Below are 26243 nucleotides of genomic sequence, written 5' to 3'. Positions count from 1 at the left end.
AAAAAGAATAACTCCAAAAATCAAGATATATATGCATGTATATAAAATGGAAGAAAAAACGTTTTTCACACATACCTGCTTTTGTTTCAAACGGGTTTCACAACGTCAACCCATTTCCACGTTTTCCCGCATAGAATTCTTGTTAACAAAATTTAACAAATAATAAATCATACACTGTACATGTAAATAATATTACAAGTTATAACGGGTAATTCTGCAAAAAATCATGACCATTTATGAAATAATTATATAGTAAGAATATCATCCGTTTGTATAATTTTATATTGATTTCAACATGTTTCCTTCAGTAACTTATGCACAGAGTGAAACTCTTCGAACGATTACATTGCACATATGTTTGTGTGTATGTATATATATATATACAGCTTAGTCGTATTTAAATTGATAAATATCACAATTACATATTAACATTATTATCATAATAATAATTACGGTAGTTGAATTTAATATTTACAGATCGTCGAATGTAGCTGACTTGCGACAGAATTCATCTCGTGTGTTTGTAAAATATGTACACTATAGATGTATCTTGTATATACATGTATGTATATAAGTATAGCTTATCAAGAAAATCATATAATATTATTTAAGGATTGAGCCGTAATACTGTTTAGATAATTATCTCAACTATGATAACGGTTGGAACTGCGATATATTTTTTTTTTTTTACAGCGCTGTTCCCGTTTATTGAATATCGTACGTATATATATACATATATATATATATATATATGTATATATATATAGATGTATATTTCACCATAATCCATATTATATATAATATTTATTTCCAATTGACATAATTATATTGACGGATTTTACTACGTAATGCACAAACATTAAGATCCGACATATGAAAGTCGAGTTCTAATATATGTATACAGGTTTACGATACACTTCACTAATGCACTGAACACTGTGCATGATTGGATAAATATATGTGCGTATACATATATATATGTATATATACTATTATATACGTATATGAATGTGGCGAGGTAGCTTATGTACTTTGGCATCGCAAATGAACTCACATACACTAATAACCTGCGAGTATTTGGATATATATATATATATATATACATATATATATATATATATACATATTAAGAGGCAGCTCAATTTTTTTCGTGTGAAAATGACTACGATGCTAGAAAAAATGGTTGAGAAGAAACGACGATGGAAATGAATCATAATTTAAAACGCATCGCGTGCGTGTTGTATGTATGCGATTTTGAAAATGAAAAATGAAGAGGAATCGAAGCTTCCAATTACTGGATCATGCATGTTTGACGAATGAAAGAAGTTACGATCGATCCTTTGGTTTTTGACTGATGAACTCGTACGTCTTGTTTATAACCATTGGTTTCGTCATTCCAGAGTCTCTTTTCCGGTTTTTGGGAGCATGAACGACAGGAATCCGGTAACTGTAACACAAAAATACACATAAAAGTGGCCGAAGCTTAGGAATCAGCTGGGATTGATCGACCGGTCGGTTTTTCGCTTCTATCACTGAACTTACTGAACAGGAAGGCTGCGAAGAGGACGATCGGCACGACGCAGGCAAGATCGATCAGGTATCCGAAGACAAGATTACCTATCAATGCACCCAGTCGACCCATGGTCAGTGAAAGAGCTGCTGCCATCACCCTAAAAAATTGTATGGCAATAATTATGACGTGAGAAAAAAACAAGAAAACAAAAAATAATACGTTTATCCAGTTACGAATCGTCATTTCGTAGGGGAAAATTTCTTCTCACCTGAGATTTGTTGGAAACAGATCAACGATTATGCAATAGAGTAAGGAGATGCCGAGGGAAGTGAGAGCTTCGAAAATGCAGGAAAGTATCAGGTTCTGATCAGCGTTTATGACGAAGTAGAAGCCGATCGTAACGGCACCCGATATCAGTAGTGAAGCAACTGGAATTGAAAGACAGAGAGATTAAAATGATATCATTGAGGGATCTCACACCTCGTGTTGCCTCATCTTATCAGCGATGATCGCACATCTTACAACCCAATCAATTAACACTCACTCAGGAAGAACTTTGCTCCGAGCTTATGAACGAAAAGCGGAAGGATTATGGAACCAGGGATGCAGGCTAGACCGATGTAGACAGTGTGCAGGTACACCGAGCTCGCTATCTCTTCTTGGCAACCGTAAGGATCACTCGATGTCGAGTTGTCCTCCAACGATGAAACTATGCAGACCGAAGTCGTCTCTCCCGGATAATTCAGCTCGAACTCTTCGAACCTGGAAAGAGGAGTGGATAAAAGATCTAGATAATGGGTAAGGTTTGTCCGAGAAGAAAATGGAGCCGAGCAGATGGTCATTCATTTGGAAATCAGATGAATGATTCCAATTAATGGACAATGTATTCCAGTGATTTCTGTTGGTTTCTACCTTATCGTGCGATTCTCATTAATTTCTGGATTTCATAGATTCACAGGAAATTGCAGTAAGGCATTGAAAATTAATGGAAATCACCTAGAATGTAAGGTAATCCTTGGAAATCAATGGTAATCATTTGGTAAACTGGATTGATGAATCAAAGCACATGATAAGATGAAAGTTACCGTAATGTTGACGAATCGTAACAATTTGCTACTCATCGCAGAATTTACAAGGATTTTCAAGGTTCGCTTCATCAACGATGTCATGTCATTTCGAGTGATTCTCTACGATTTCGAATTATTTTATCAATGGTCTATTCAGTTACAGATAAAGTGACGAACGATTCGAACGGTTTCAAACGCTTCGGTGACGATTCCAAGCTGTTTCAATTTAATTTCAGAGTGTTTCAAACGATTTTAAAGTGGTTTTAAGCAGTTCCCAAATGATTCCAAACGGTTCCAAACTAATTGCAAGAAGTTTCAAACTGGTATGAAGCGATTTCCGACTGATTCAAAACGAATTCAATTTTATGCAACCGCTGAACGATCGTAATCGAAAGTGGTTTTACGATTTCAGTAAGTAAATGTATGACATCCTTGATTAAACGGACCCTCGGATGAGGAGGTAAAGGTTTGAAAACCTCTCTTTTGAAAACGAAGTTCGATCTAGTCGAGCATACAAATAAAATCAATTCAAAACTCGCGAGCCTTGACTAAAGAATCGGCTTTTCATCCTTTCGACGATATTCAACTTGACCTAGTTCAGTTTCAGTTTTCAAAAAATTAAACCCTCCTCGAACAACAACAACAACAACAACAGCGCACCTGGTGAACAGCTCTGGGAACCAGACCATCAGTGTGTAGTAGCTGCTGGTAAGACCGAACTGGATAACGCATGTGATCCAGGTGTTGCGAAGGTACGGAGGCTTGCAAAGAGCCTTGGTCATGTCCCAGACCTCGGCCATCAGCTGGGAGAGTTCCTTCCGTTTGTGAAGCTTCAGTTTCCGGGGACTCCTCTCTGGGGCGTTGGGCTTCTCGCGGAGACTCTTCACCGGATAGTCGGCGGGATCGTTTCCGGTGTTCTGGGCGTATATGTACCTGAGAACGTCCAGAGCCTTATCGTATTCTCCGCACTCCAGCAGGAACTTCGGGCTCTCCGGGAAGGCGAAAAGCCAGAGACCGATCATCAACGATGGAAGCGCGCAAATGCTGACGAATAGGTTCCATGACTTGAAGTAGAACGTGTCCGACTCGTACGTTACGTTTAACGGGATGATCAGCCATGCGATAACTGCGGATTTTGAGAGTAGGTAATTCGCTACTAGTCATTTCTTTTCACTGATCTTACGTTCTTATGTACCAAACGCTTATACCGATTAGGCAACCAATATGTAACAATAATTGCTTACGAGGCAGGACTATCACTCCAACCGTCCAGAACATCTCCATCCAGCAAAGGATCTTCTCTCGGTATTTCGTTGGTTGAAATTCTCCAAGGTAAGGGAAGCAGATTCCCATGGCACCGGTAATGCTGAGAAAATTTTTTTACATTTTCATGATTTTGTCTTTTGAATTGATGATGGATTTTTGAAATGTTCACAAATCGTTGAGATGTCGACGAAGTCTTTAAACTTCTCAGATGGCAGGCCAAAGATGAAAGTAACACTCACGCGAATCCGTTGAAGAATCGGAAAACCAGAAACACCCAATAATACTGGACGAAGGATGAAATCACACCGACGATACCGTCCATCAGCAACGTTGTTATCAACACCACTTTCCGACCCTTAGTGTCAGCCAAGCAGCCCCAAATGTAGGAACCGATCACCATACCTGTTGAAAGGTTCAAGATTATGGTTGATTATTTCGATCCGTGTTGAACCTGGTATAAAAAATATTTAATTCGCCCCTATTCGAAAAAACTGTTTGAAAAAATTAATACGATTCTGAAAAAGTGTACAAAAGTCATCGGTAGCTGAGTAATTCCAACTTCAGAGATGGAAATCGGAAGAGGTTTGTAGATTTTTTAAAAATTTTACGGAAAAGTTAATTTGCTTCGGATATTCTCGAAGAATTTCAAAATGTTTATTAAATTGGCATTTACAATTGTTTCGTGACACACTAACCGCTAGTTTCTTATTTATTTATTTTTTGTATTTTCGTTGAAATATCGAAATCGTTTTTGAATTTGACCGAAATTGTACGGCAATCAATACGAAATACAGTAGATATTTTATTTTACAAATTACGACCTGTTCGTTTATATTCTTTATCGTACAGCTGTTGTCTAGAGTCGTTGTTGGTCAATGACCTAGAATTGGTTTGATGTCCGTCAGTAAAAATGATTACGCATTGGCATGAGCGAGTCCGTATTTTCCCAACTCATCAATATCAATACCGAGCGGTTTCCTCCACAGATAGAATCAATACAGCGTTGAATTACAGAAATACAATCCGACTGAGCGATTTGATCTTATCACTTTAGAATGTCCCGTATTGTCGAAGCCAGGGAATCCCGTAATAAGCGTGATCTAAGGCTTCGCTGCTCTCGGACGTTGCAAATCAATATCATTCTCTTCGCACATACCGAGTGTCGATGTGAAAATGCACTCGGTAAAAACTTCCGGTCTTTTGACGGCCAAAATTATGTCTGAGCAATCAAACAATACACTCGAATTAGTTTTCTGCACGAAGAAAACATTCCTCGTTCCGTTATACGAAAATCTTTGGTTTCACAATAGAAGCGATTTTCAGAAATCAGATTTACTGCGCGGTAAAATTGTTCTATAAAAATTCATTCTATAAAACAATGATTGTTCGGTTCAACTGTTGTTGAAAAAATTATCGTCTCGGTGTGATTTGTACTATTTATTCCACATAAATGATAATAGAATCTAGATTGTTTTGTTTTACTAAAATAAGAAATGTGAACATGCGAATTAATAACTTAAATTTAGATGTAACCTAAGATCACTTCTAATCGGATTGACTTCGTTACTTATTTACCAACAATAACAAATAAATTTCTTCTGACTCAAGCATCTCTCTGCATAAAATAGATCCGGCAGCAGCGCATCCAACGGAGGATTTGCGTAGACAAAAAATATAAAATGGAAAAAAGTTTTTACATTTGACGTTTGAGTCGGATATGTAATTTATTTTTAAATATGGCTGACTGATATTTTCGTGAATTTTTGATCGTTTAGAATGAAATATTTACAAAACTGCTCGTCAGAATACGTTTTCGTAAAATCATTTTTGCATTTTTGTCTTTCTATCTCTAAGAGTTATGGTTGAATTGTATAAAAAATGTGCGTTTTACACGAGATTCACTATTAACTACATGTTAATTATCAAATTTTTAATAATTAATAATTAATCACACACATTTTCTCAAAAAATTATTTTACACGCATTTATTAGCAATTAATAACACCTCAACAATTCAGTATTTTATCTTCAATTGCTTCAATATCTGAACATCGTTAATTAAATGCAACATCAAGATTAATTAGCTGCGAGAGCAAATTAATATCACTGATGATTTGATAAAATCAAGCTTCTACCTTATGCAAGAATTATTTCATTGATTTAACCATATAAAAATCGAGTTTTTTTATTTACAAGTATATCGAATTAAATGGAATTTTTTAGTAACCATAAAGGAATTGTTAGATCGATTTTTTCATTTGCAACGAAACGTTGTGTCGCGTTAAATAAAATTTTAACAAAACATGTCTACAGATTGATGTTGTTAGAAAAAAAAACGAGCGAAAGTTTGCGTCGAGCACTTTTTTCACTGCGCTGTCAAAATCCGTTTTCACCCGTATATTTCGAAGCCCCGTTTTTTAAACAATGAAAAATACTAACCCAGCATAGGAGCCGCGGTCAAATATCCCTTCGCCGTCGAGTCCATCTCCAAGTCGCAACTTGCCGCCGGCAAAACGAAGGACAATATCGTTATGCCGATCGCAGTGTTCATGTAGATCAGCCCGCTGACGGCGAGCAGCGAGAAATGAAATTTTCCGAAACCTGGAAAATAAGAAGCAATATTTTTCATAATGCGACCTCGGGTTGTGAGGATCCGAGGGGGCGGGATTCAGGTTCAAAATTTGAGAAGTTCCGAAAGCGCCTAATTCCGAATTATTTCGCGCCGAAACTTGAAATGAAGATATGAAACTTTGAAGAAACGACAAAGTTTCAAATGGTTGAAGTTCCGACGGATCAACGTTCCGAAATGCAAGATTTCGAAAATTCAAGTTACGGTAGAGCAAAGTTCCGAAAAGTAAAGTTGCGATAGAGCGGAATTTCGAAAAATATCGAGTAAATTATTCGAAGAGTGGGATTAAAAAATGAGAAATACCGAAAATCAAAATTACTAGGATTCCGAACGTGAAAATATCAAAAATCGAAAACGAAGAAAGATCAAAGTGGTGAAATTTCACCAAGCCAGAAATTCACAAAACCACAAATCTTCAATCATTCGGAATTTTGACGTTTCCGATTTTTTAAGTTTCTCATTTCTGTCCTTTCTAAACTTTGATGTTTCGTCAAAGTTTGATTTCCTTACTGTAAGTTTCGCCAGCAAAGAATTCGAAATTTGATGCATTCGTTCTCTTCAAATTCGGAATTTCAACCCCGCCACGATCGGGAGCTTTTAAAGGCCGGTCGTCTAGTCCGCTCGTATCCGCCTATAGATCGCAATCCGTTTTTAAATCGGCAATGAATCACTAGATCGCCGGTAAATCGAGCGATATATCAGACCAGTGCGTACGTTTAACGCTGTCGTTTTATTTTTTTCGGGGGAAGAGCTTAAAGTGAAGAGGCTGTATTAGATTACAGAGATAATCCGTCAACAAGCTACGATTATTCTAATCCGCTAAGTCAATTGATTACACCCGCTGACCGTCACACGTCGTAAATCATAACGTTAATAATCTGATACGTTAATTGTGGCGCCTTTGTGAACAATGTATAGATGCATAGTCGGTATCCGTTTCATCGCAGATTCGTATGACATTCTGTCACGTGTTATTTTTTATTGAGAAGGATAAATTCGATTGACCACCACGTTCATGTTTCACACGTGAGGGAAAGAGAGGAATGCGGATTTATGGTCGATTCGTTGTAGGTTGCTCAATTTCTCGCAGTTATATCATATCACCGCAATAAATTTCAGTTCTTGAACGAATTACGTATTACGCAACGCTCCATTCCAGGCAAACACCGTGCGGTAAACTAACGTCAATATAACAGGATACGAATATTCGATTGCACCTTCTGGTATTTTACAACACCCTCAGGATATCGCTTATCTTTACGTAATTACCGCAGTAAAATTCACCATTTTAACAACGTTGAGTATATACTCGGTAAGTGCTTGTAAAAATTAAATCTGATAAGTATATTCGATTGAATTATAGTAGCGAAAATAGTGCCGATTCACAATTTGTTTAACGATAAGCATAAAAAGCTTCAGGCAAAGCGTATCTCTTTAATCAAACAATGTCGAAGTCTCGTTGAAACCCGAATACGGCGAAAGAATCACCGAACGTTAATTAAACGTTTAAAAGGTGCAAAAAATGGTTTGAGTGAACGATAAGTAACGAAAAAATCATGATCTCTCTCGTACCTGTGACGGTGATGGCATGTTCGAAGTCGGCGCCTCCATCTGCCAAGAAATCGAAGCCTGGAAAAATATAGAAAATCGTATATAATGAACAATATAAAAAGTGCAGAATAAAAATGTAGGTACAGTAGGGTGTTCCTTATTTAGGGTGTTGACGATTTTTTTTCCGGATCACTCCCAAAATCAACTTCAAATAATGCAAAACCAATTGCCTAACTTTTACAGATTATTACCTAAAATACACGTGTTTCGCTCACATTCTTAGTATATATTTTATCGCAAGAGTAATAACGTTTAAAAAAATCTAAAACCGCGAGATTTTACTGGGCATTAGTGATACTATGTGTAAAAAAATCTACATCGTCATACCAGGCAATTAAGACGAATTGCACACCTTCGAAAACTCATGTTTTTTTTCTTTTTCTATTCTAAGGGAGTGCAATTCGTTTAGATTGCTTAGTATGGTGATATAAATTTTTTATCAGATAGTAGCACTAATGCCCACTAAAACCTCGCAGTTACAGAATTTTTTTTTTTCAACATTATTGCTCTCGTAATAAAATATATATGTTCATATATATACCGAGAATGTATGCGAAACACGCTCATTTTAAATGGAGCAATCCATCCTATTAGTGACACGGGTTAGGGTTGAAGTAAAAATCTGAAAAAGTATCGCAATTGTTTTCGTATTATTTTAAGCTGATTTTGAGGGTGAACTGGAAAAAATTCGCTTCGCCGTAAATAAGCGACACCATAAGGCACGGTAATATTCAATAATAAGTTCACTCACGTCATGTGGATTCGACGCGTAAAAAATTTCTGTACACATAAAACTCGTTTCAGTTGTGATTAAAAACGAAAAAAAAAAAAATATATACTCAGTCACTGCGAAACTGTAAATGAACAATACTGTACGTCTTGAGTGACTGTTGAAGTTGAATGTTGGAAAAAGCAAAAACAAAAAAAAAAAAAAAAACAACAAAAACGTATGAAAACAACCTGCCAATTTTTTTTTTAAACACGTTTAACGGTGCAGCTTTAATATCCTCGGCAACTTAATTTCAGAGAAAAAATATGGTGAGATGATATCGACGAACGCGTTGTTACGAAAGTAAAAACGTACCCATGTTCAGTCTTGGCGATCTTTAACGTTGACGATGAAAATCGGTACTCCTCCGTGGAGAATCGGCCCTGGTTAAATCGCCGGCGAAGAATCCCCGCGTGTGAAATGAAAGAATGTCGAACTTTTCGTCGGGTCCGCGGGTTTTGTCTTTCTGAACCCCGGCTCCCCTCGCTCATTGGTTCGCACCCCGATATCTGCCGATCGCGGTTATCGCTCCGCAAAATTATTGTTTTTATTTATGAATTACGAAGCCAAGGAGCGCCGGCTAATCGCCTGTCAACCTGGTATCTCGCTCAGCAGATACGTAACAGGAATGATTTTTTTATTTTTTTTTTTTTTTTATATTTTTTAGTTTCTGTTCAATTTCTTCCTCTCTTTATAGTTTTTTGGTCGTTGCCGTTTTTTTTTTTTTTTTTTATTTTCTGTTTTGGTTTTGCCGATTTCACTCCTTACTTCAAGATACCAAACATGATCCAGCTTTGTTTTTCATTTCGGAACGGTTCACAACTTTCGACACTGTCATTTTTATGTAAAAAATTTTTGCGTATACGTCTCATGTGTCGGAAAGCGGAATTTTATTGCGAACAGAATTTTCACCGATTATTATTTGTTCCAATCAATCTATGTTGATTACCTTCTTCCGATTCTTTTGATTTCAATCGATTCTTCAACATCCGATGACGCCGAAGGTTATAGCTGGATTTTCTGCAAAATGATTCATGTCTATTTTTGGTCAACGGTGTATTTTATGCTTGATTTGACGATTGAAAATAAGTAATCTTTTATCGATAGAACAGCGACGAAAGCACAGAAGGAGAAATTGATCGTATCGAATGATTTTTATTCTCAATTGCCAATGTGAAGATATCGAGAAATTATCAGACGGACGGTTGAAATTTCTCAAACTGATAAATCCAAAGTTGGATAAAATTTTAAATATACATTTATCAGTTCCTGTAATAATTACCGTACAAAATTTAAGTTTCAATGGTAATAATTTAAAAATTATTGCCAACTTTTTGAACACACCTGCTGTTGTAAAAGGTGAAATTTGCTGCGGAAAAAATCGTATCCTCAATCTCATCTCCACTGGATATATATTTTTATGGATACGTATGATTTTCAGTAACGTTAAAATTTATTTTAGAACATGTCGTGGTCATGCGTGTCACTTAGTGAATCATACCTGTTTACGACAAAATAATAAGAGTACGAAACGAAAGGTGAAAAATAAGCGATATTCATTTACCAACTAACGAAAAATGAATCAATATCTTTTGAAAACATGTGTATTGTTTGCGAAATTGCATTTAAGGCGTTGTCTTATCCGAATGAAAAGGTCTGTATAAGAATGCAGCTGTTTCTTACAATTTATGACAGCTCTAGAAGATTAAAATCACCGAATTTAAACGCGATAGCCTAAAACCGTCCGAACTAATTTGTACCAAAAATTTGGGTGAACAGTTAATTACGGATCACCTTTTAAGATCACCGTGAAATAAACCAAAATAAAGACGCTACGTGAAATTTTTTTCACGCTACCACATTGAATTTTACATTTGATACAATTTATGCCAGTGACATTGAGAATTTTATTCACGATTTTAGATACGAGACCGAATTCGTAAAGTTCGACTTATAATTCAACAATCAATTGAAAATTTCTTCAGCTAGGAAATCGCTGAAACTCAAACTGAAACAAATTTCGATAAAATATCTTATTGCAATTATTTCCCTTCATTCGAAGCTAAATATTGTTTATTTAACGTCACATACTTCAAAGGATTTTTCGATAATTTCGTCGATCACGATATCGCAAAAATTGTACAATCCTGGCTTTTTACAGGTAATTTTTACTCGTACGTGAAAGATGACACGCAAATTTTGAGGATAGACATCCTTTTACGCAACGAGAGAAATGTTTGGTCGGAAATTTCGTGAAGGCGTCGTGTTATGATAAATTTTTGTTATAAATATGAATTTCAAATTTCAAACAAAGTTCACGGAATGGAACAGTTTTATTCGTTTGAAATTTGCTATGATATTCCGTACAGTTGAATATTGCATCGGTATGTAATATCATTTATGTTCGTCCTTCAAAACTAATTTAGATTTGAATTGCAATAGGCAACAGCGAGATTGAACTTGATTGAGAAAATTGAAGAAATCTTACTGTCAAGTTGAACGAAAGAACGTGAAGAAAATCAGACAGCGAGTCAAGGTTTTTTATCTGTAAAATTTGACACGAACGAAGGAAGACGAAAAAAAAAAAAAAACAGACTTCGCTTTCGAATTTGATTGAAAACTGCGCGATGTTCAACGAATTATGGACAGGAAATTTTCAAATATAGAAATACATGGATGAGTAAATAAAATTAGTGACGCGTAGGACAGCCGAATTGAAATCGATTCAAATTTTTACGAATTATTTCGAATTTCAGAGGCGAAATTTTTCAACCTGACAAGTTGAATAAAAAAAAAAAGTGAAATTTCGTACAATTCTTAGACGTGTTGTACAGTTTAACGATTAACATTGTCAGATTTTTTATTTTGGCTACTTGTAGGTTGAAGTGTTTCTCAACGGTGACGAGTGACACTGCACAACATGACACGATCGTACTATTTGACAGAAAGATTGAACGCGTCAGAAAAATCAGGAAACGAGACAGAAAAATTTACCAGTCAAACGTACTCGTGTAAGTAGCAGTTCGAGTGCGTGTATCATTCAAGAATATAAACGCGTTGTTTGATCCATCGGTGATCTTTGTCGGCAGCGTGAGTTATTGAAAGATACGGACAATCAATTCAATCGCCGATATCAATCGACACTTTCGAGTAGTAGCCTGACAGTCTACAATTGACAGCCCTCTCAATAAATATTATAACAGAGTCGTGATTTCCGACACTCGTACGCATGCATACCTTTAAATACGCTAAACTTGTATAATTTCTAATATGGATGGATCGAATTAGTTATCACCGACGATTCGAACCATTCGATACACGAATGAACTCGCTGGTGGAAAAGTTCATCTTATCGATCTTAAAATCGAGACGGGCCAGCCAAAGAAAAAAAAAAATCGTACATTGACAAAAATTTCATTTGTTACAGTATCTAGAAAAATTCGGTAAAACAGGTATCGTTAAAAAAACCGTTTCAATATTGTTGGAATTACGAAAAATGAGGTACGCGTAAACATTTTGCGCTATCGTCGATCCTTTTTTGGTTATTGCAACGCAAAGTCGGTTTGTGAGGTTTACTCTACTTTTTTAGTTAAACGAGGCTTTAACGTCAATTTATCGTTGCGCGAGCGTTAAATTTTCGCAACAGTTGCAAGAAAATATAGCAACATTGATCGTAATGAGAAAGAATAGCAACGAATACTAGATTTTCTGGTAACAGGTAGAAAACTAATTTTCATTTTCCACCTAGAACTGTATTTTTCGATTGTGATAAAAATGAAAATAGTTAAGGACTGAGCGGTAACCGGAATTAAAAATTTCCCTCAGTGCAGGCATTTTGTTTGGAATTATTAGAGAATTACAAGCACGCTTTTGGATTACTTTGTACATTTCTGTAGCGTTTAATCACCGGAACTCTGTTTCTTCTTTTTTTATCCTCTCTGTTTTCTTCAGTTTGATTTTCAAACGTTTCGATGCCAATCTCTACGAGACGAAATAATCGAACAGTTATAAATTTTTATTCACGATGATTGCAAGGTAGAAGAATAAAAAGAAAACAGAAGTCAAGTAGACAAGAAAAAAAAAAAATTCACCGTAAACTTCTGAAAGGTTAAAAATATTTGTAAGATTATACGATGAAAAGTTAAAAAATTTATCTATGAAAACAGGCAATTAAAGATATCGCTGGTTATTTTTAAACTCGAATCGCATGTTCTCATAGATTACGATTTGAAAAAACGTCTATGAAACGAACTATATTTGGAGAGAAAAAAATTTGTTACAAGCGTGTGTTAATTAAATTACGTACTGTATAACAACGAATCGGATAGATTCGTTGATCTTGTTCGAAAAATATCTTACCAAATTGATTTTTGCTATCGTTGAAAGGTGCAGATCATAGATCGCGGCGTGATGAGAACTTCGACAAAAGTTTCACCGAAATCCGAAACGAATTATGGACGAGTAGGAACGCATCCAACTTCCGTCGAAATCTCGTCTACGATGAATGGCTTCGCTCAATGCTGCAGTTAGTTTAACGATTGCGAAATCGGCGTGGAGACTCGCAGGTACGTTTTACATTTAATTATATATTCTTGGTCGGTTTAAGTATCTATAGTTTCAAGCAATCGAGATTGTTTTTAGAGCAGACACTTGCAGGGTTGACGGAAACGGTTTCGCGTACCTAACAATTGTGACGATTGTTTAAAACACGTCGCTGCCTCAAATAGCGTTACGTTATTCAATTGTTCCGTGGAGTATCGTAAAAAAAAACAAAAAAAATACAAACTATTTATCGGAGATCTTTATCGTCGTAGATTTATTTCTATAAATACAACGTAGAGTGAAAAATAATGCGCGAAAAACGATCGAATTAAACGGTATAAAAATTGCGTGCGTGTGTGTGTGTGTGTATTTAAATTTACGCACCCGACCGGACGGTGAAATTAATTTCCGTACAACTGAACGAGTAGAAGGCAACTTTTAATAGAAAAAAATAAATAAATAAATAAAATAACAAAAATTGCACAACAAATCAAAGCGCACTTGACTTTCGGACCCGTTCCGTGTATGTTTGAAAATCTGTAGAGCTTTATTGCCGTCCGTCTATCGGGAAGGGAATTTGGCTTTGAGAAAAATGGCTCAATGTCAGAAAAGGCGGTCGTTGATCAGCGGCGCATGCAGCTCGTTCGGCTTGGTATCCCTAATTAGAACTTAGCGGTGCACGGCTTAGAAGACTCGGTTTTGTCAGAGGGCTATAATTGCGCGAGGCGTATCGCGTCGGATGCGTTACGTGGCGAAATCTCGAAGATCATCGGCGAGCGAGCTTTCGCCGAGCTTGCAGCGCGTTACGCGCGTCTGATATATCGGCCGAATAACTTTTATCTCTTCCCCGTTATATTTCCGAGATCGTTTCCAACTACCGTTGCAGTGAAAGAGCCGATCGACGTTTCAAGTCTCCGCGATTCGATACCGTCAAGTTCCGACAAACACTGACGACGATCGTTCCGCAGACACCCGCGTTGCTTCGATCTCTCCTCGATCAGCTTTGTATTAATCGACGTCTTCGCGTACGTATCAAACACGCATCGTGTCCGTCCGTGAGTCTCTCTATCTCTCTATCTCCCGATACGTGTGGTCGCCCAGCTTTCGTTTTACACCAGAAGAACTATCCGCGATTCGGATCGTCGATATATCCTCCTCGGACAGATCATTTCCCAGAATTCACAACCGATTGCAACCGACGACTTCACAACGACTGACACGTCTTACTCCACTTCGATGTATATCTCAATTATTCCGATACTCAGGTATTACTTCGTCCCAAATACTTGCCGCGGCAATTCACCTTCATTGTCTATCACTTCCGCCGATTTATTTTTATTTTACTTCTAGCTTCACCTCTTACACACGCATTTTTCTTAACAATTCAACCGTCGCGAATACTCGTCGCCGACGCGACTCTGTGAGTCAACGGTTCTTCTTGTTTAACTTATATATATATATATATATATATATATATGTATATATATATATGTGCACATATGTGCATACACGCATGTATATATACGTCGTTCCATTGACGCTTTGTCATCGATGAACAGTACATGTTTTCGCTCTGTAGACATCACTAATTGCCGTAAACAATGTCGCAAAAATAATACACATATCTACATATACGGTATATATATATATACACATGACATATATATCGTAGGAGTATACACGTTTTTCTTTTATTTTTGTTAATTTTGTTTTCTTCTTCTTCTTCTTTTTGTTTGTTTTTTTTTTTTATTTATTTATTTTTTTTTTTTTTTTATTTTTTTTTTTTTAATTTTTTATTTTTGCCGTAGAGAACAAAGTGGAATAATTACAGTGTTTTTCGCTAATCGCGGAAATGATCGCGACGAGAATGCGACACTGAGACTGCGGCAAGGCTTCGGTTTCTTAGAAACAGAGAGAGAAGGAGAATTAGTTGTCAAAATAAGACCGGGATTGTTATTGCCGACGATGATAAGAATCGTCGATGAGCTTTTCTTCTTTTCAACGAAGACGTTCATACATCTGTGCGTGTTCCTTGAATTATTACGGGTATGTATTGTATATTGTTGAAATTGTATATATATCAATGGTTAAATATTGTTTCAATTGATGCGGATGAATGAGGAATAAAATTTTCTTACGAACAAACTTCGTACTGTCGTCTGTCAGGTGTGTGTATGTGTGTGTTATATACATGTAATAAGATGTATGTCAAGTTTAAAGTTGAACTCGTTAATCGAGATTTTTAGTGCTAAATAGGAACCGTAAGAATTAACAAATATTCTGGAAACTCATGCTCGTGAAGTTGAGAAACTTTTCTCAAACGAAAGTTACGAATTAGGTGTCAGTTTGAAATCGATAATGGTGAAATTGATCGACAATTAATGACAGCGAATTTTGACGAAAACAATATCTTTCACAAGTAATCGTAAGAAAAATTTTTGCTGCAAATCTTGACCAACGGTGGTCGTTTATTGTAAAAATTTCACATTAGTCGCAGTACTTTTAACCCCGTAATGTATAATCGATTCATACAAAGTAAATTGATACGATTTTTATAAAATTTTGACGTTGAAAAAAAATTAAAATTAATATTGATTTCAGTAATGATTAGAATGAAATTTCAGATCATTTGAGCTTTTATTCGCACGGCAGTTGTTCGGCTTGAAGCTTTGTGCGATAATTATTCGTTTAAATTATAGCTAATGAATTATTCATTTTTTAGAAATAGTTCTGGGATAAGATTGATCGATTTTTCAAATTTTTCTATCACGCGTCGAGGCTTCTCGCTCATTCAAATTTGCATAGCTAAAAACCCGATTCGAAGCGACCAATTATATTAACATCTCATGTTTCCAAGCCTGCGATGATAATTGGCCAGCATAGTTGGACGTAATTTCCTTTTCAGGCAAAATCCTTAGCAGGCTAATAATTGTAAACTTGTTTACGCCGAAATGTCCCCGCGTGCTATCTGCAATTTTCGATCTATAATGTCTAATAAAAGACGTGTTGATTATAATATTGCAGATCTTAGTGGCTCCAATTTTCCTTCGATTATTCTCGCATCTTGTTATTAGAAATCGTTTATTTACACAGTTGAAGACGTTTATATATGTGACTGTCATAGTTGGGTAAAAAACACGCGAGTATGACACGCTCCGTATAATGGATCTTTAATAAGACGCGATCATTCGAGGGACAATTTTTACACGCAGGAAATTCGCAATGTGAAAAATTCGTCTTCACGAAAATTCTATGAAATATTCAAAGCTCAATAATTAAATATTATTTTTTATTGTAACTCAGGCATAAACTTCAAAAGTGTATGCATTTTCTTGGTACCATAATAATTGATAATAATTGACGGTGTAGTTGTTTTTTTTTTTTTTTTTTTCATCACCAGCTCAAACATGATATTAACCAAGATTCTAAAACGCGAGCTGTTCATTCATACACGTGACACTGTTTTCATTGATTCAAATAATAACGGTGTTCAATTCATAAAATTGATTACGACGACCGAGTGACCGACCTCTATATATATATATGTTATATGTTATTTTATCCCCTTTCGTTGTAGTAGCAGGTTTTTGATATCGCGATATCGAATCTTATTAAAGCGCTTCCTGAAGTACCGCGTTATATTATAGCTGTAGATAACGCCGCGTCGCGGTAAGATCTGATAACGTTTTTTATTTGTTAATTTTTATTTATTTTTTTTCTTTTTTTTCTTTTTCTAATCCATTTTCTACGAATGGTGATTTCACGTCACGATCTTATCTCCCGCGTGGCTTCGATAGACTACTGAAACAGTGACGAGAAATCGGTGTGAAGTAAACAAAAATTTATACCTAGAGCAAAAGAATAAGAAGAAAAAAAAAAAAGATAGAAAAACAGAGAGAGAGAGAGAGAGAAGAGATCAACGTGAAAACAAGGTGACACATTTTTAACACTTGGGAATAGTTGACAACAAGTCTTTTAGACGCATACGCGATTATATCAGGTATTTTCCGATACAGGTGTGATTCAGTAGCTGATCGTTAATTTCCCGTTATTTTTTAATGACAAACCGTTTGAATTTCTACCAGCATCGTCGGAGATTTGTACGAGTTGTGACGTAGAAAAAATTTAAAAAAAAAGAAAAAAAAAAAAACCACGTCATTATACCGTGGAATGTAATAATAACAGGGAGGCAGTAATTGTCGGAAGACTTCTATATCGATCCATTCGAAGATTAGATTAATGTATCCGTGTACGGAAATAGATTTGCTCGTTTAGACCATATACTTGCCTCGAAGTTAGGTTCCGATCATCATCGGCCACTGATATCAATTTTGTTGAACTAGATACGCCGCTCATTATACCTGGCATCGTGTCTATTGCATTGGATATCTTTCCTCCGTAGGTGAAACGAATGAAAAAAAATAAATAAAATAAACAAATTAAAAGTGAAACGATCGCACGAATGATTTTTCCCTGTATTTTCATTTGGAGAAATAATGTAATTAGGTAGGCGGTGAAATTGAAGAGTGTAAATTTTTATTACAATATACACACGTCCGCACGATGTGCAAATTATTTTTACATATTTATCGATATTGTAAGTTGACATAAAAATACACACGCACACGCGGCGTGAGCAGTTACGCACGCATTTGTTTTAACTATACGTTTATTTATTTATCTATAGAAGGTAATAATTATTGGTACGTCATGGCTCACTTGCGCAAAGTAGGTAAAATGCGATATTACAGTTACTGCGAATGATTAATTATGTCGCGGTATGATTCTTGCGCGCTTTTCCATTTACCAAAATTCACCGTCCATCCGATCCCAGGAAATTTCGTCGCAACGTAGAGCAGAAATGCGATTCCTTGCAAGGCGAGAATCGCGAAGATGGTCAGCGTCTGCCGGAATAAATTAATAGGTAAATAACTGACAATGAATATCAAATTAAGGCATTAAGGCATCGAATTAAATTTTGAAATCAAAATATTTTATACTCGCTGCCAGGCGTTCGATAAATTTTGACACACTTTTTCCTCATTCGAAGTTAATGAGATCGTCCATTTTGCAATATATCAATTATTAAGCTGTGATAATTGCGGTATTTTTCCAGTCTCGTTAACTTTTAAGCGATGAAAACACAAGTTTGTCCAATTGTTGAAAAGAATGTTTGTACACCTGTGTAATTCCATCGCGAAACGTTGCGTCCTTATTTCGTTATTATTGTCAATATTGTCATTTGCTTTCTGTACAAGCTGATAATTCGATGTGCGCGAAGAAGGGTGCAAACAATTTCGACGCATTATTTATTCACAAAATGAGGATGGTTATTATTTTACAACGATTATTGATTCTTAAAAGTACGAAAATTTACGAAAGAGATGGAAAACGTGTGAGACATGATTGTTTATTTATGTTTTTTTTTTTTTATTCTACTTTTTCTAATACCTACTTTAACGGAACATGTTGGCATCGTGTTCTAGTTCATCACAGGCGTAGAATCGGTTTTCTCAAGTTTAGCTTTCCTTGGCAAAAAGAAGGTCAGAGCTGCGCCAACTGTGCAGTGTAATTAATTACATTACGTGAGTGAATTGGTGTAAGGTCTGATGTTATGTGAATAGGCGACGGTTATTTTGAGAAGAATATAAAGCTTCGGTTGGTCATATTTTGAAACGGAAATCACGCTAATAATAGGGATAATTGTTGTTCTAAGATCTTGACCTATCAACTTTATTAATTACCAAATGCTGGCTAATAAGTCTGTACGTGTATATAACTTATACACCAGAGTGTTTTTTTAATCTTCAACGTATATACTTCTCACCCTGGAATCGACAGATAATGACGAAATGATAGTGTGTGAATTCTTTCAGATTTCTAGCTCGATTGGAAGGAGTGCCGGTATCGGTTTGAAATTAAAGGTTAGAAAAAAATAAACAAAACAAGAATCTCAGTATTCGAGTTGAAAAGAAAAAGACAGGAAAAAAAACCATTGAACAGTTCGTTTTATTTGATTTGTAAATTTTTTCAAGTGGAAAAAGATCTCATTCTTCAAGCACAAAAAGTAGAAAACTATTTCTTACTTCATTTTTCTCTTTGTTGCTCGAAACTTGGGAGAAAAGAAAAAATTCTCGAGTCACGAAGTTGAAAAGGTGTCGAAATGAATTTCAAAAATGAAAAGCATTTCAAAGCCGACCGCAGCTGCATTTTTATATATTTATTTATTTATTTTACCATGACCATATTCAAACCTATGAACGATGTATGATATGTTTTAACGTTTATACCGTAGATGGGTGTTTTATGTTAAATAAATATAGTCCGGACAACGTTGCAATGTGATAAAAACACCATCAAATACATTTTTCTGTCGAAATTATTTGGTTTTCATTCTTTTTTTCTTTCTTGTAATTTTCGATTTTTTCCTCTATTCCGATCATATAAAATGAATTAAAGAACAGGTTACTTTCATTTTACTCGAAAATGTGTGTTTGGTTTTTTTTTTTCTTTTTTTTACAAATTTCAAATAGATTTCGCCACCATTCCCAATGAACCTAAAAATCTGAAATAATTCACTCACGGTTTGTTCGTCGTTATCTATCGATTCCAGGAACGAAAAGTATCCGTTGAAAATTAACGACCACCTTAGTATACAGAGATGTATGTACAGTGCGTGCTATTATTGGACCCCTAATTTACGTCGAGAATAGGAAAGCGGAAGGTTGGGATATATTTAGAATGAAACTCACAGAACAGTAGGCCAGCGACCACCGCAATCGGAACAATGCAATGAAGGTCCAACAGGTAGCCGAACATCAGGTTCCCAATTAGCGCACCGGAACGACCGCACAATGCAGAAAAGGACGCCGCGATTACCCTGAAAACAACACGCGAGTATAAACTCTGTTTTCGAATATATTTATCAGCCAAATACTTTTGATCCCTTTCCATTTTCCTCCTAATTTATTTTAAATCTTCGAATTTCCGGGGATTTTCTTCAGTGCGAAGTGAAAACTTTTCGAAAAACAAATTCCAAGTTAAGGAAGGTGAAAATTTAAGGTAATTGGGACGAAATGATTCGGTAAAATTTGCAGAAGACATAACGACGAGATAACTAGTGTTTCCTGTTAATTTTTTTTTCTTTTTTTTTTTTAGACGATTTACAGAAAAAAATCAAATTCTGATGAATTGTGATACTGTTTTAATTGATCGTGAAAAAAAATTACTGGATAATTGTATTGTTACAGAGATACTTCCGAAGTTATTCGAAGCAATTACAAAGGTTCGAAAAGTGAACTGCTCCTTGGGGAAAATGAAACGTACAGATATCGATCGTATTACCTCAAATGTGTGGGATAAAAAGTGACCAGCACACAGTAAACCACACTAACTCCCATCGATGTCAGGGCTTCGAATATACAAGAAACTATCAGATTCTGTGTCGATGACGTTACGAAGAAGAGACCAACGGCAGCAGCGCCCGGAAACACAGTGCTGACGACTGAAAAATGAAAGTTGGTAAGAATGTAATAGTTTAACAACTACGTTTATATTTTTAAGTCTCTGTCGCAAAAATTAGCAGTGATAGTAAAAATCGTATATTGTTTAGCAGCGTTGAGCGTTTTTTCACAAAGCCCGAAATTGAGGTTAGGGTCGCGTAATGTCAGATTTTTTGCTACGGCGCATGCGCGCAGTACGGAAAAGAGCACTTTTCTGTACTTCGCGCATGCGCATTCACAGACTCGCTCAACCGTCATGAAAAAAAACGCGTAAAAAATTCACGAGTTATATAAAAGCACATTTTCAATTTAGCTTTGATACTTGTGAAACTAAGAGCCTTACCCAAAAAAAATCTGTACCCCAGACGTCCGATGCATAAAGGAAGCCAGACGCTGGTGGGAATGCAGGCCAGACCCAGAAAAATTGTGTAAAGGAAGACGGAACCCTGGAGTTTGGTCTCACACCCAAATTCATCTACGACGTCTACCTGCTGAAGATTGTTTTAAGGTAAATTCTGTACATTGAAATTGGTCAGGCGCGATTTGACAAAGCCGTGGGTTGGGTGAAAATCGATGATTTTTTAGTCATTTTATTAACATGTAGCCGCGCTTGAGGTGTTTATCAAATTATTGTATTTCTAAATCGCCAAAATCTGTGCAAAAATACATAAATACTGGAGTTAAAAACGAAAGCTTGGATGTTGATGCTTCGTTTAAAATCGCTCGAAAATTATTGTAAGTCTAGCAGATTCGTCCGATTTTGCTTTACGATGGCTCGCTTTATTCGGAAGACTGTTTTTTAGAAAGTTTGCAGCAAAGAAGATTACTTTTTTTTCAGCTGTCAATTCCATATCGACATTTGCTGATCGTAATCAATGTCGGTGCGATGTTGCAAGATTAAATTTTCAATCGTGACAATAATAAGCAAATTTTTCAGTGAACTTCTAGAACTGAACAGATATACTATATTTATGAACGTTTCAAAGGGTTTTGAAACGAAGTATCGGTATTTCAACTTTTATTTGTTGTTCCACCATTTTATATTATTTCAATATTAAAAAGATTTTCAGAGCTTATGAGAATGACAATTTGATAAATGTTAAACTCAACATCGATTTTCCGCCAGCTAACCTCGCGTTAAGGTTACATTGTCAATAACAATACTTCGCATTGTCATTGATTCCAATAAAACAAAATGTGCAAGTGAAACTCGATCGGCATGACTGGCAAAGATTTATTCGTCATGAAAGTTGGTACGGTAAAACGGTACAAGTGCCATCATTATTATTTTTTAGAAGTGAAAAAAACTGTCACAAAATTTGATTTATCAATTTAAAACACAAAATCAAAAAGTACTTTTTAGATTTTTTCATGCTCTTTCAAATGGCCCAAATCCTTCCAAAGCAGTTCGTCCTAATTTTTTTTTTCTAGTTTGGATGCTGACTAAAAACATAGTTACAATATTAAACTTACGAAACAGATTTTAATCGGTCTTTCTCAACGATCAGCCTTGATCTTCTGTGGGTCCTAGTCAGTTCAAAGTTCGAAAAATCGCTTAATGTCACGACTGAGAAGAAAAAAATGGGCCTCATCGAAATGCTTCGCTACATGCCTCGATTTATGTCAATAAAATTGAGTTACCAAACTATTCTATTGTTTGATCATAAAAATGGAAGTTGGGCTATTTTACAGGGCTTGAAAAACTCTGGAAAGTAATTCTTGGTTTTTTTTTTTTTTTTTTTTTTTTTTCAATCGAACAACCAAATTTTGGGACTCTCGTACCGTTTTTCCCTAACTACCCTTGAAACGAAACCTACCGTGGTAGAGTTGGCGACTGGCATTACGACGGAAAGGGAACAAATGCCGGCAGAGCTATCCGGATTTTCCTTCTCGAACTCGGCGAACCTTCGAAAGAGTTCCGGAAACCAGCTCATCAGGGTGTAATAAGCGGCGGTCATTGCAAACTGTATCGTCGAGGTGAGAAGCGTTATCGTAAGGTACGGTGGCCGCAGTATCGTCATCGTGTGCTTGACGATGTCGCCCAACATTTTCCCTATCAGCTTCTTACGGCGCTTTATTTTCACCGGTGAAATTAGACCGTCGTTTGAAACTACCGCCAATTTAGCTTCCAAAGGATCGCCGCCGCTCCTGACGAACTTCACCTGCACCCAAAGTGAGTGAATCTCGTTTGTAAAACTCTACACTGAGAGAAATTTTTAGTTACGGTTACACAATATTCAAACAGATTTTTTTAACGATACCTGTTTTACTCAGTTTTTCTAGTTACTGTAACAAATGAAATTTTTCTCAGTGTACAACTATGAATCGGTGCCGATTATTCATCTGGCGAATAATTATTCTTGAATTGTACCGTCTCCAGCACATCACCCACTACTTACGGGATAATTTTCGGCCGGCTTTCCCGAGTTCTCAGCGTACATCCGAGCCAGAATCTGCATCGCTCGGTGATCCTGACTGTCCTCAAACAGGTACTTTGGTGATTCTGGAAAGAAAAGGAGCACCGCGCTGAACGAGAGAGCCGGCAGCGAGCAGATCAGGACGAAGAGGTTCCACGAGGCGAAGGAGAAGTTCTCCGAGGTGTAGCGGAACGTCATTGGGATTATCAGCCAACCCAGCACTGTGATAGGAAGATTCATTGTGACGGTGAATTACAAAAGTGGCGTGTAGGTACGTGCGTTGACATCTGTGACTGTCACTTTTCAGATGCATGAAACGAGAAAGACTTAAGGAACCGTTTATCAGCCAGACGCTGCACACTTTCATCTTTACGAAGGACATTTTGTCCTTCCGGATATATTCTGACGATGATAAATCTCGAACCGATAGTACAAGGATCATGTACTATAAGATTATGAATCCTTTGAAAGAATTATGATGGCGAAGTGGGTTATATGTATTAGCGGACGTACAAGGGAGCATGATGATCCCAGCAGTCCAAGCCATCTCCAGCCAGCAGAGAATAGTCTCCCTCAATCTCTTGGGTTGAAATTCACCGAGGTATGGAAATATCATGGCACTCTGTCCGGTGATGCTGGAAAACGAATGCTTTTATACGTATATATATGTATATATTACATTTCGAGGCTGAAAATTGCACCCAATATCTAGTGCCCGTGGGTTTCACTCACGCGAATCCATTTAGGAACCTGAGGAAAGCGAAGACCCAATAATTCGGAACGAAAGCTGAAGTAAGACCGGCACATCCGTCGAGGAAAAGTGCTGCCAGCAGCGCTGTTCGCCGACCTTTGATGTCCGCCAAACATCCCCAGAAGTACGAGCCGCAGACCATGCCTGAAAAATGAAGATAACGATGAACCGCAAGATGTTGAGTGATTTGTTCAGACAATGAATAGATCGGATGTGTAGCTTGTAGCAAATGACGACGACGATAGCGATTCCAACCGAGATGTCAGTGAGTTGGGATTATCGAAGAATGGTTCCACCGATGCTTATGGATTTTTAACATGTTTCCACAGCGCGCAAACGTCGATCATCGTATCCAGTTTTCATCACCGACTTTTGATCAATTGAAAATTAATAACCGTCGTACCGGGAGACGCGTCGTACGACATCGTTTAGTTAAAAGTGATACCGTATCACGCGGTGCGTCTGTGAGTCGGTCTGTCACGTGGTCTCACTAATGGAAATTAGACACTTGACCGTCCCGAGTGTCGGACATATCGATCAAAGCTTCGGGGCACTTTATGCATCACGTGAGTGGCCGTGCAGTTAATTCGTCGTTCGAAATGAGGTTGAGCTTTTTTCGTCAGTTGCACTTGCGGACAGAAAAGGAAGGGGAGGAACGGGGGAGGTGGGAATGTCGGGAAAAAACTGAGAGATATGACCATGAAGAACCTTTCTCAACGAGAAGGTGAATTCGGACGAAGAAGGAAACTGAGAGGGCGTTGGATTACCGAGCATCGGTGCGGCGGTCAACCGACCCTTGTCCTCGGTCCTCATTTTGAAGTCGCATGAAGCCGCAGGTACGATCAAACCCGAGCTGCTGGCTCCGAGTCCGGTGTTCATGAACACCATTGAACAGATGACGAAGAGTTTGTAGTGAAATTTTCCGAAACCTGTGATAAAGATAACGATAGTATTGGACTTTTTAGGGTTGAATGGTCGTCAGTTGCGGATGAGGGTCTTTGAATAACACAAAGAGGACTAAATTATTGGCGTCTACATTCCGCCGAATGTTGTTGTGCCGAAGAATAAGCCAACTGCCAATTGCTTACAGCTGCGTTTGACGTTCAAACCTGTCCTGGATTTACCTGTTTGATCAACTGCATCTTGGACTTCACTCTCTAACGGCGGCTTTACACCTGTACAAACAGAAAAAACTCATCAGTATTAAACAGTACTGTAACCTTCTGAACCAATGTCGCGACCTCTTTGAATTTTCGACATGCAATTAAAGAAAACCCCGATTCGTGGAGCCGAAAAATAAACTGAAACACCATGATTTTGACCGCTGTTTCAAGCAGATGGAAGTTAATGCGTAACAAAGGAGGATTTTTTTGCGAAAAAGGATTCGTCGGTAAAAATTTGGAGTGACCCGTCAGTTTTGTAAACCACAAAGCGGCTCCCGTCAGATTTTACGACAGTTTAAATTTTGCTACGTTAAAATGGTACGTTAAAATTGAAATCCGATATTTCTCGGAGGGTGTGTATAATTTTCTGAAATTACGTTATTGTTGTACAGACCTTTCGTTCGTTGTTGATTTTCGACTTCCATAACAGCTTTGTTAACGTTAATAATTGTACGTTGTAAAAACGTAGATGCAAAATCGACGCCGAAGAGAATTCACCTCCGTCCGACGCTCTCGTCAGTCGAAAAATAATATCCAAATAGAAGGAGGAAGCTATAACGCAGCGAGAGACGTTGATGCCCTTAAGTAGTTACACACGTGTGAAAAGAATAAGAAGATCAGGATGAAGGAGGAGAAGAAGAAGATGAATATTTTTAATGATTACCTACAATTGAATTTTATTTGGGTCAATTTCAAAAGGTCAAATGGACCGTATCATGTTAAACAGTTTGTTATCCGTACACAAATTATTACCAGAGAGCTAATTTCTTCACACTCTGCGTATCATTCGCCGCTGATTCACGCACACAAAACTAAGATAATTATAATTACGAAAGTATCATTTGACCAAGTTTCAGACGAGCGTAAATCACTTACTTTAGATTTATTCTTGTCTAGTCTGTCGAACACTTTGTTCTCTGATAAAAACTGGAGAACATGAAGGATCCCAATTTTCATTCGATCGGTTTCCTTACGCTTGACGTATAGTCAAGATAATTTCACACAATATTCAC

General features: G+C 36.9%; 2 protein-coding genes and 2 long non-coding RNA genes across 12 annotated transcripts; 2 read left to right on the top strand and 2 right to left on the bottom strand.

Moving 5' to 3' along the window:
• Positions 1–1112: 1112 nt before the first annotated feature.
• On the bottom strand, positions 1113–13350 carry LOC124302245 (synaptic vesicle glycoprotein 2B-like). Of its 3 annotated transcripts, XM_046758188.1 has the most exons (12): positions 13215–13350; positions 10200–10356; positions 9171–9875; positions 8048–8104; positions 6286–6447; positions 4086–4248; positions 3825–3946; positions 3241–3706; positions 2058–2275; positions 1782–1941; positions 1543–1670; positions 1113–1447 (listed from the first exon to the last, which is right to left on the bottom strand). In XM_046758188.1, exons 3-12 carry the CDS (start codon positions 9172–9174, stop codon positions 1392–1394), a joined length of 1536 nt encoding a protein of 511 aa, XP_046614144.1. In that variant the 5' UTR covers positions 9175–9875; positions 10200–10356; positions 13215–13350; the 3' UTR covers positions 1113–1391. The 3 variants fall into 3 exon arrangements, with proteins under 3 accessions (XP_046614144.1, XP_046614143.1, XP_046614142.1); XM_046758187.1 differs by having other exon boundaries at positions 9171–10356; XM_046758186.1 differs by lacking the exon at positions 10200–10356 and having other exon boundaries at positions 13215–13349.
• On the top strand, positions 13282–23406 carry LOC124302247 (uncharacterized). Of its 4 annotated transcripts, none has more exons than XR_006907663.1 (5): positions 13282–13420; positions 15206–15443; positions 20648–20918; positions 21265–21407; positions 23280–23406. It is a non-coding gene; the product is annotated as an uncharacterized LOC124302247 (long non-coding RNA). The 4 variants fall into 4 exon arrangements; XR_006907665.1 differs by having other exon boundaries at positions 21213–21407; XR_006907664.1 differs by lacking the exon at positions 13282–13420 and adding an exon at positions 14136–14662.
• LOC124302244 (synaptic vesicle glycoprotein 2C-like) lies at positions 17917–26242 on the bottom strand. 4 transcript variants are annotated; one of them, XM_046758184.1, is made up of 12 exons: positions 26107–26241; positions 25192–25242; positions 24835–24996; positions 24049–24211; positions 23830–23951; positions 23299–23537; positions 22717–23061; positions 21243–21390; positions 20742–20901; positions 20150–20277; positions 18853–18956; positions 17917–18301 (listed from the first exon to the last, which is right to left on the bottom strand). In XM_046758184.1, exons 3-11 carry the CDS (start codon positions 24953–24955, stop codon positions 18880–18882), a joined length of 1503 nt encoding a protein of 500 aa, XP_046614140.1. In that variant the 5' UTR covers positions 24956–24996; positions 25192–25242; positions 26107–26241; the 3' UTR covers positions 17917–18301; positions 18853–18879. The 4 variants fall into 4 exon arrangements, with proteins under 4 accessions (XP_046614140.1, XP_046614137.1, XP_046614138.1 ...); XM_046758181.1 differs by lacking the exon at positions 26107–26241 and adding an exon at positions 25625–25762; XM_046758182.1 differs by lacking the exon at positions 26107–26241 and adding an exon at positions 25625–25762 and having other exon boundaries at positions 21243–21387.
• LOC124302246 (uncharacterized) lies at positions 24206–25742 on the top strand. Its single transcript, XR_006907662.1, has 3 exons — positions 24206–24903; positions 25033–25548; positions 25623–25742. It is a non-coding gene; the product is annotated as an uncharacterized LOC124302246 (long non-coding RNA).
• Position 26243: the final 1 nt, after the last annotated feature.

This window comes from Neodiprion virginianus, chromosome 4, assembly GCF_021901495.1.
Source record: "Neodiprion virginianus isolate iyNeoVirg1 chromosome 4, iyNeoVirg1.1, whole genome shotgun sequence".
NCBI classification, from domain to species: Eukaryota; Metazoa; Arthropoda; class Insecta; order Hymenoptera; family Diprionidae; genus Neodiprion; species Neodiprion virginianus.
This window is presented reverse-complemented; position numbering and strand designations above follow the sequence as displayed.

What these genes read in the sequence shown, in the direction of transcription:
- LOC124302244 (XM_046758181.1), bottom strand. Translation starts at nt 25,655, where the DNA reads ATGGAAGTCGAAAATCAACAACGAACGAAAG. An exon ending in AGATGCAGTTGATCAAACAG is followed by an intron (nt 24,997 to 25,191) that starts GTAAATCCAGGA and finishes TCTTTATCACAG; the next exon opens with GTTTCGGAAAATTTCACTAC. An exon ending in CAGTCGCCAACTCTACCACG is followed by an intron (nt 21,391 to 22,716) that starts GTAGGTTTCGTT and finishes AACAATCTTCAG; the next exon opens with CAGGTAGACGTCGTAGATGA.
- LOC124302245 (XM_046758187.1), bottom strand. An exon ending in GACCGCGGCTCCTATGCTGG is followed by an intron (nt 4,249 to 6,285) that starts GTTAGTATTTTT and finishes ACCTTTCAACAG; the next exon opens with GTATGGTGATCGGTTCCTAC. An exon ending in CTGTTTCCAACAAATCTCAG is followed by an intron (nt 1,671 to 1,781) that starts GTGAGAAGAAAT and finishes ACAATTTTTTAG; the next exon opens with GGTGATGGCAGCAGCTCTTT.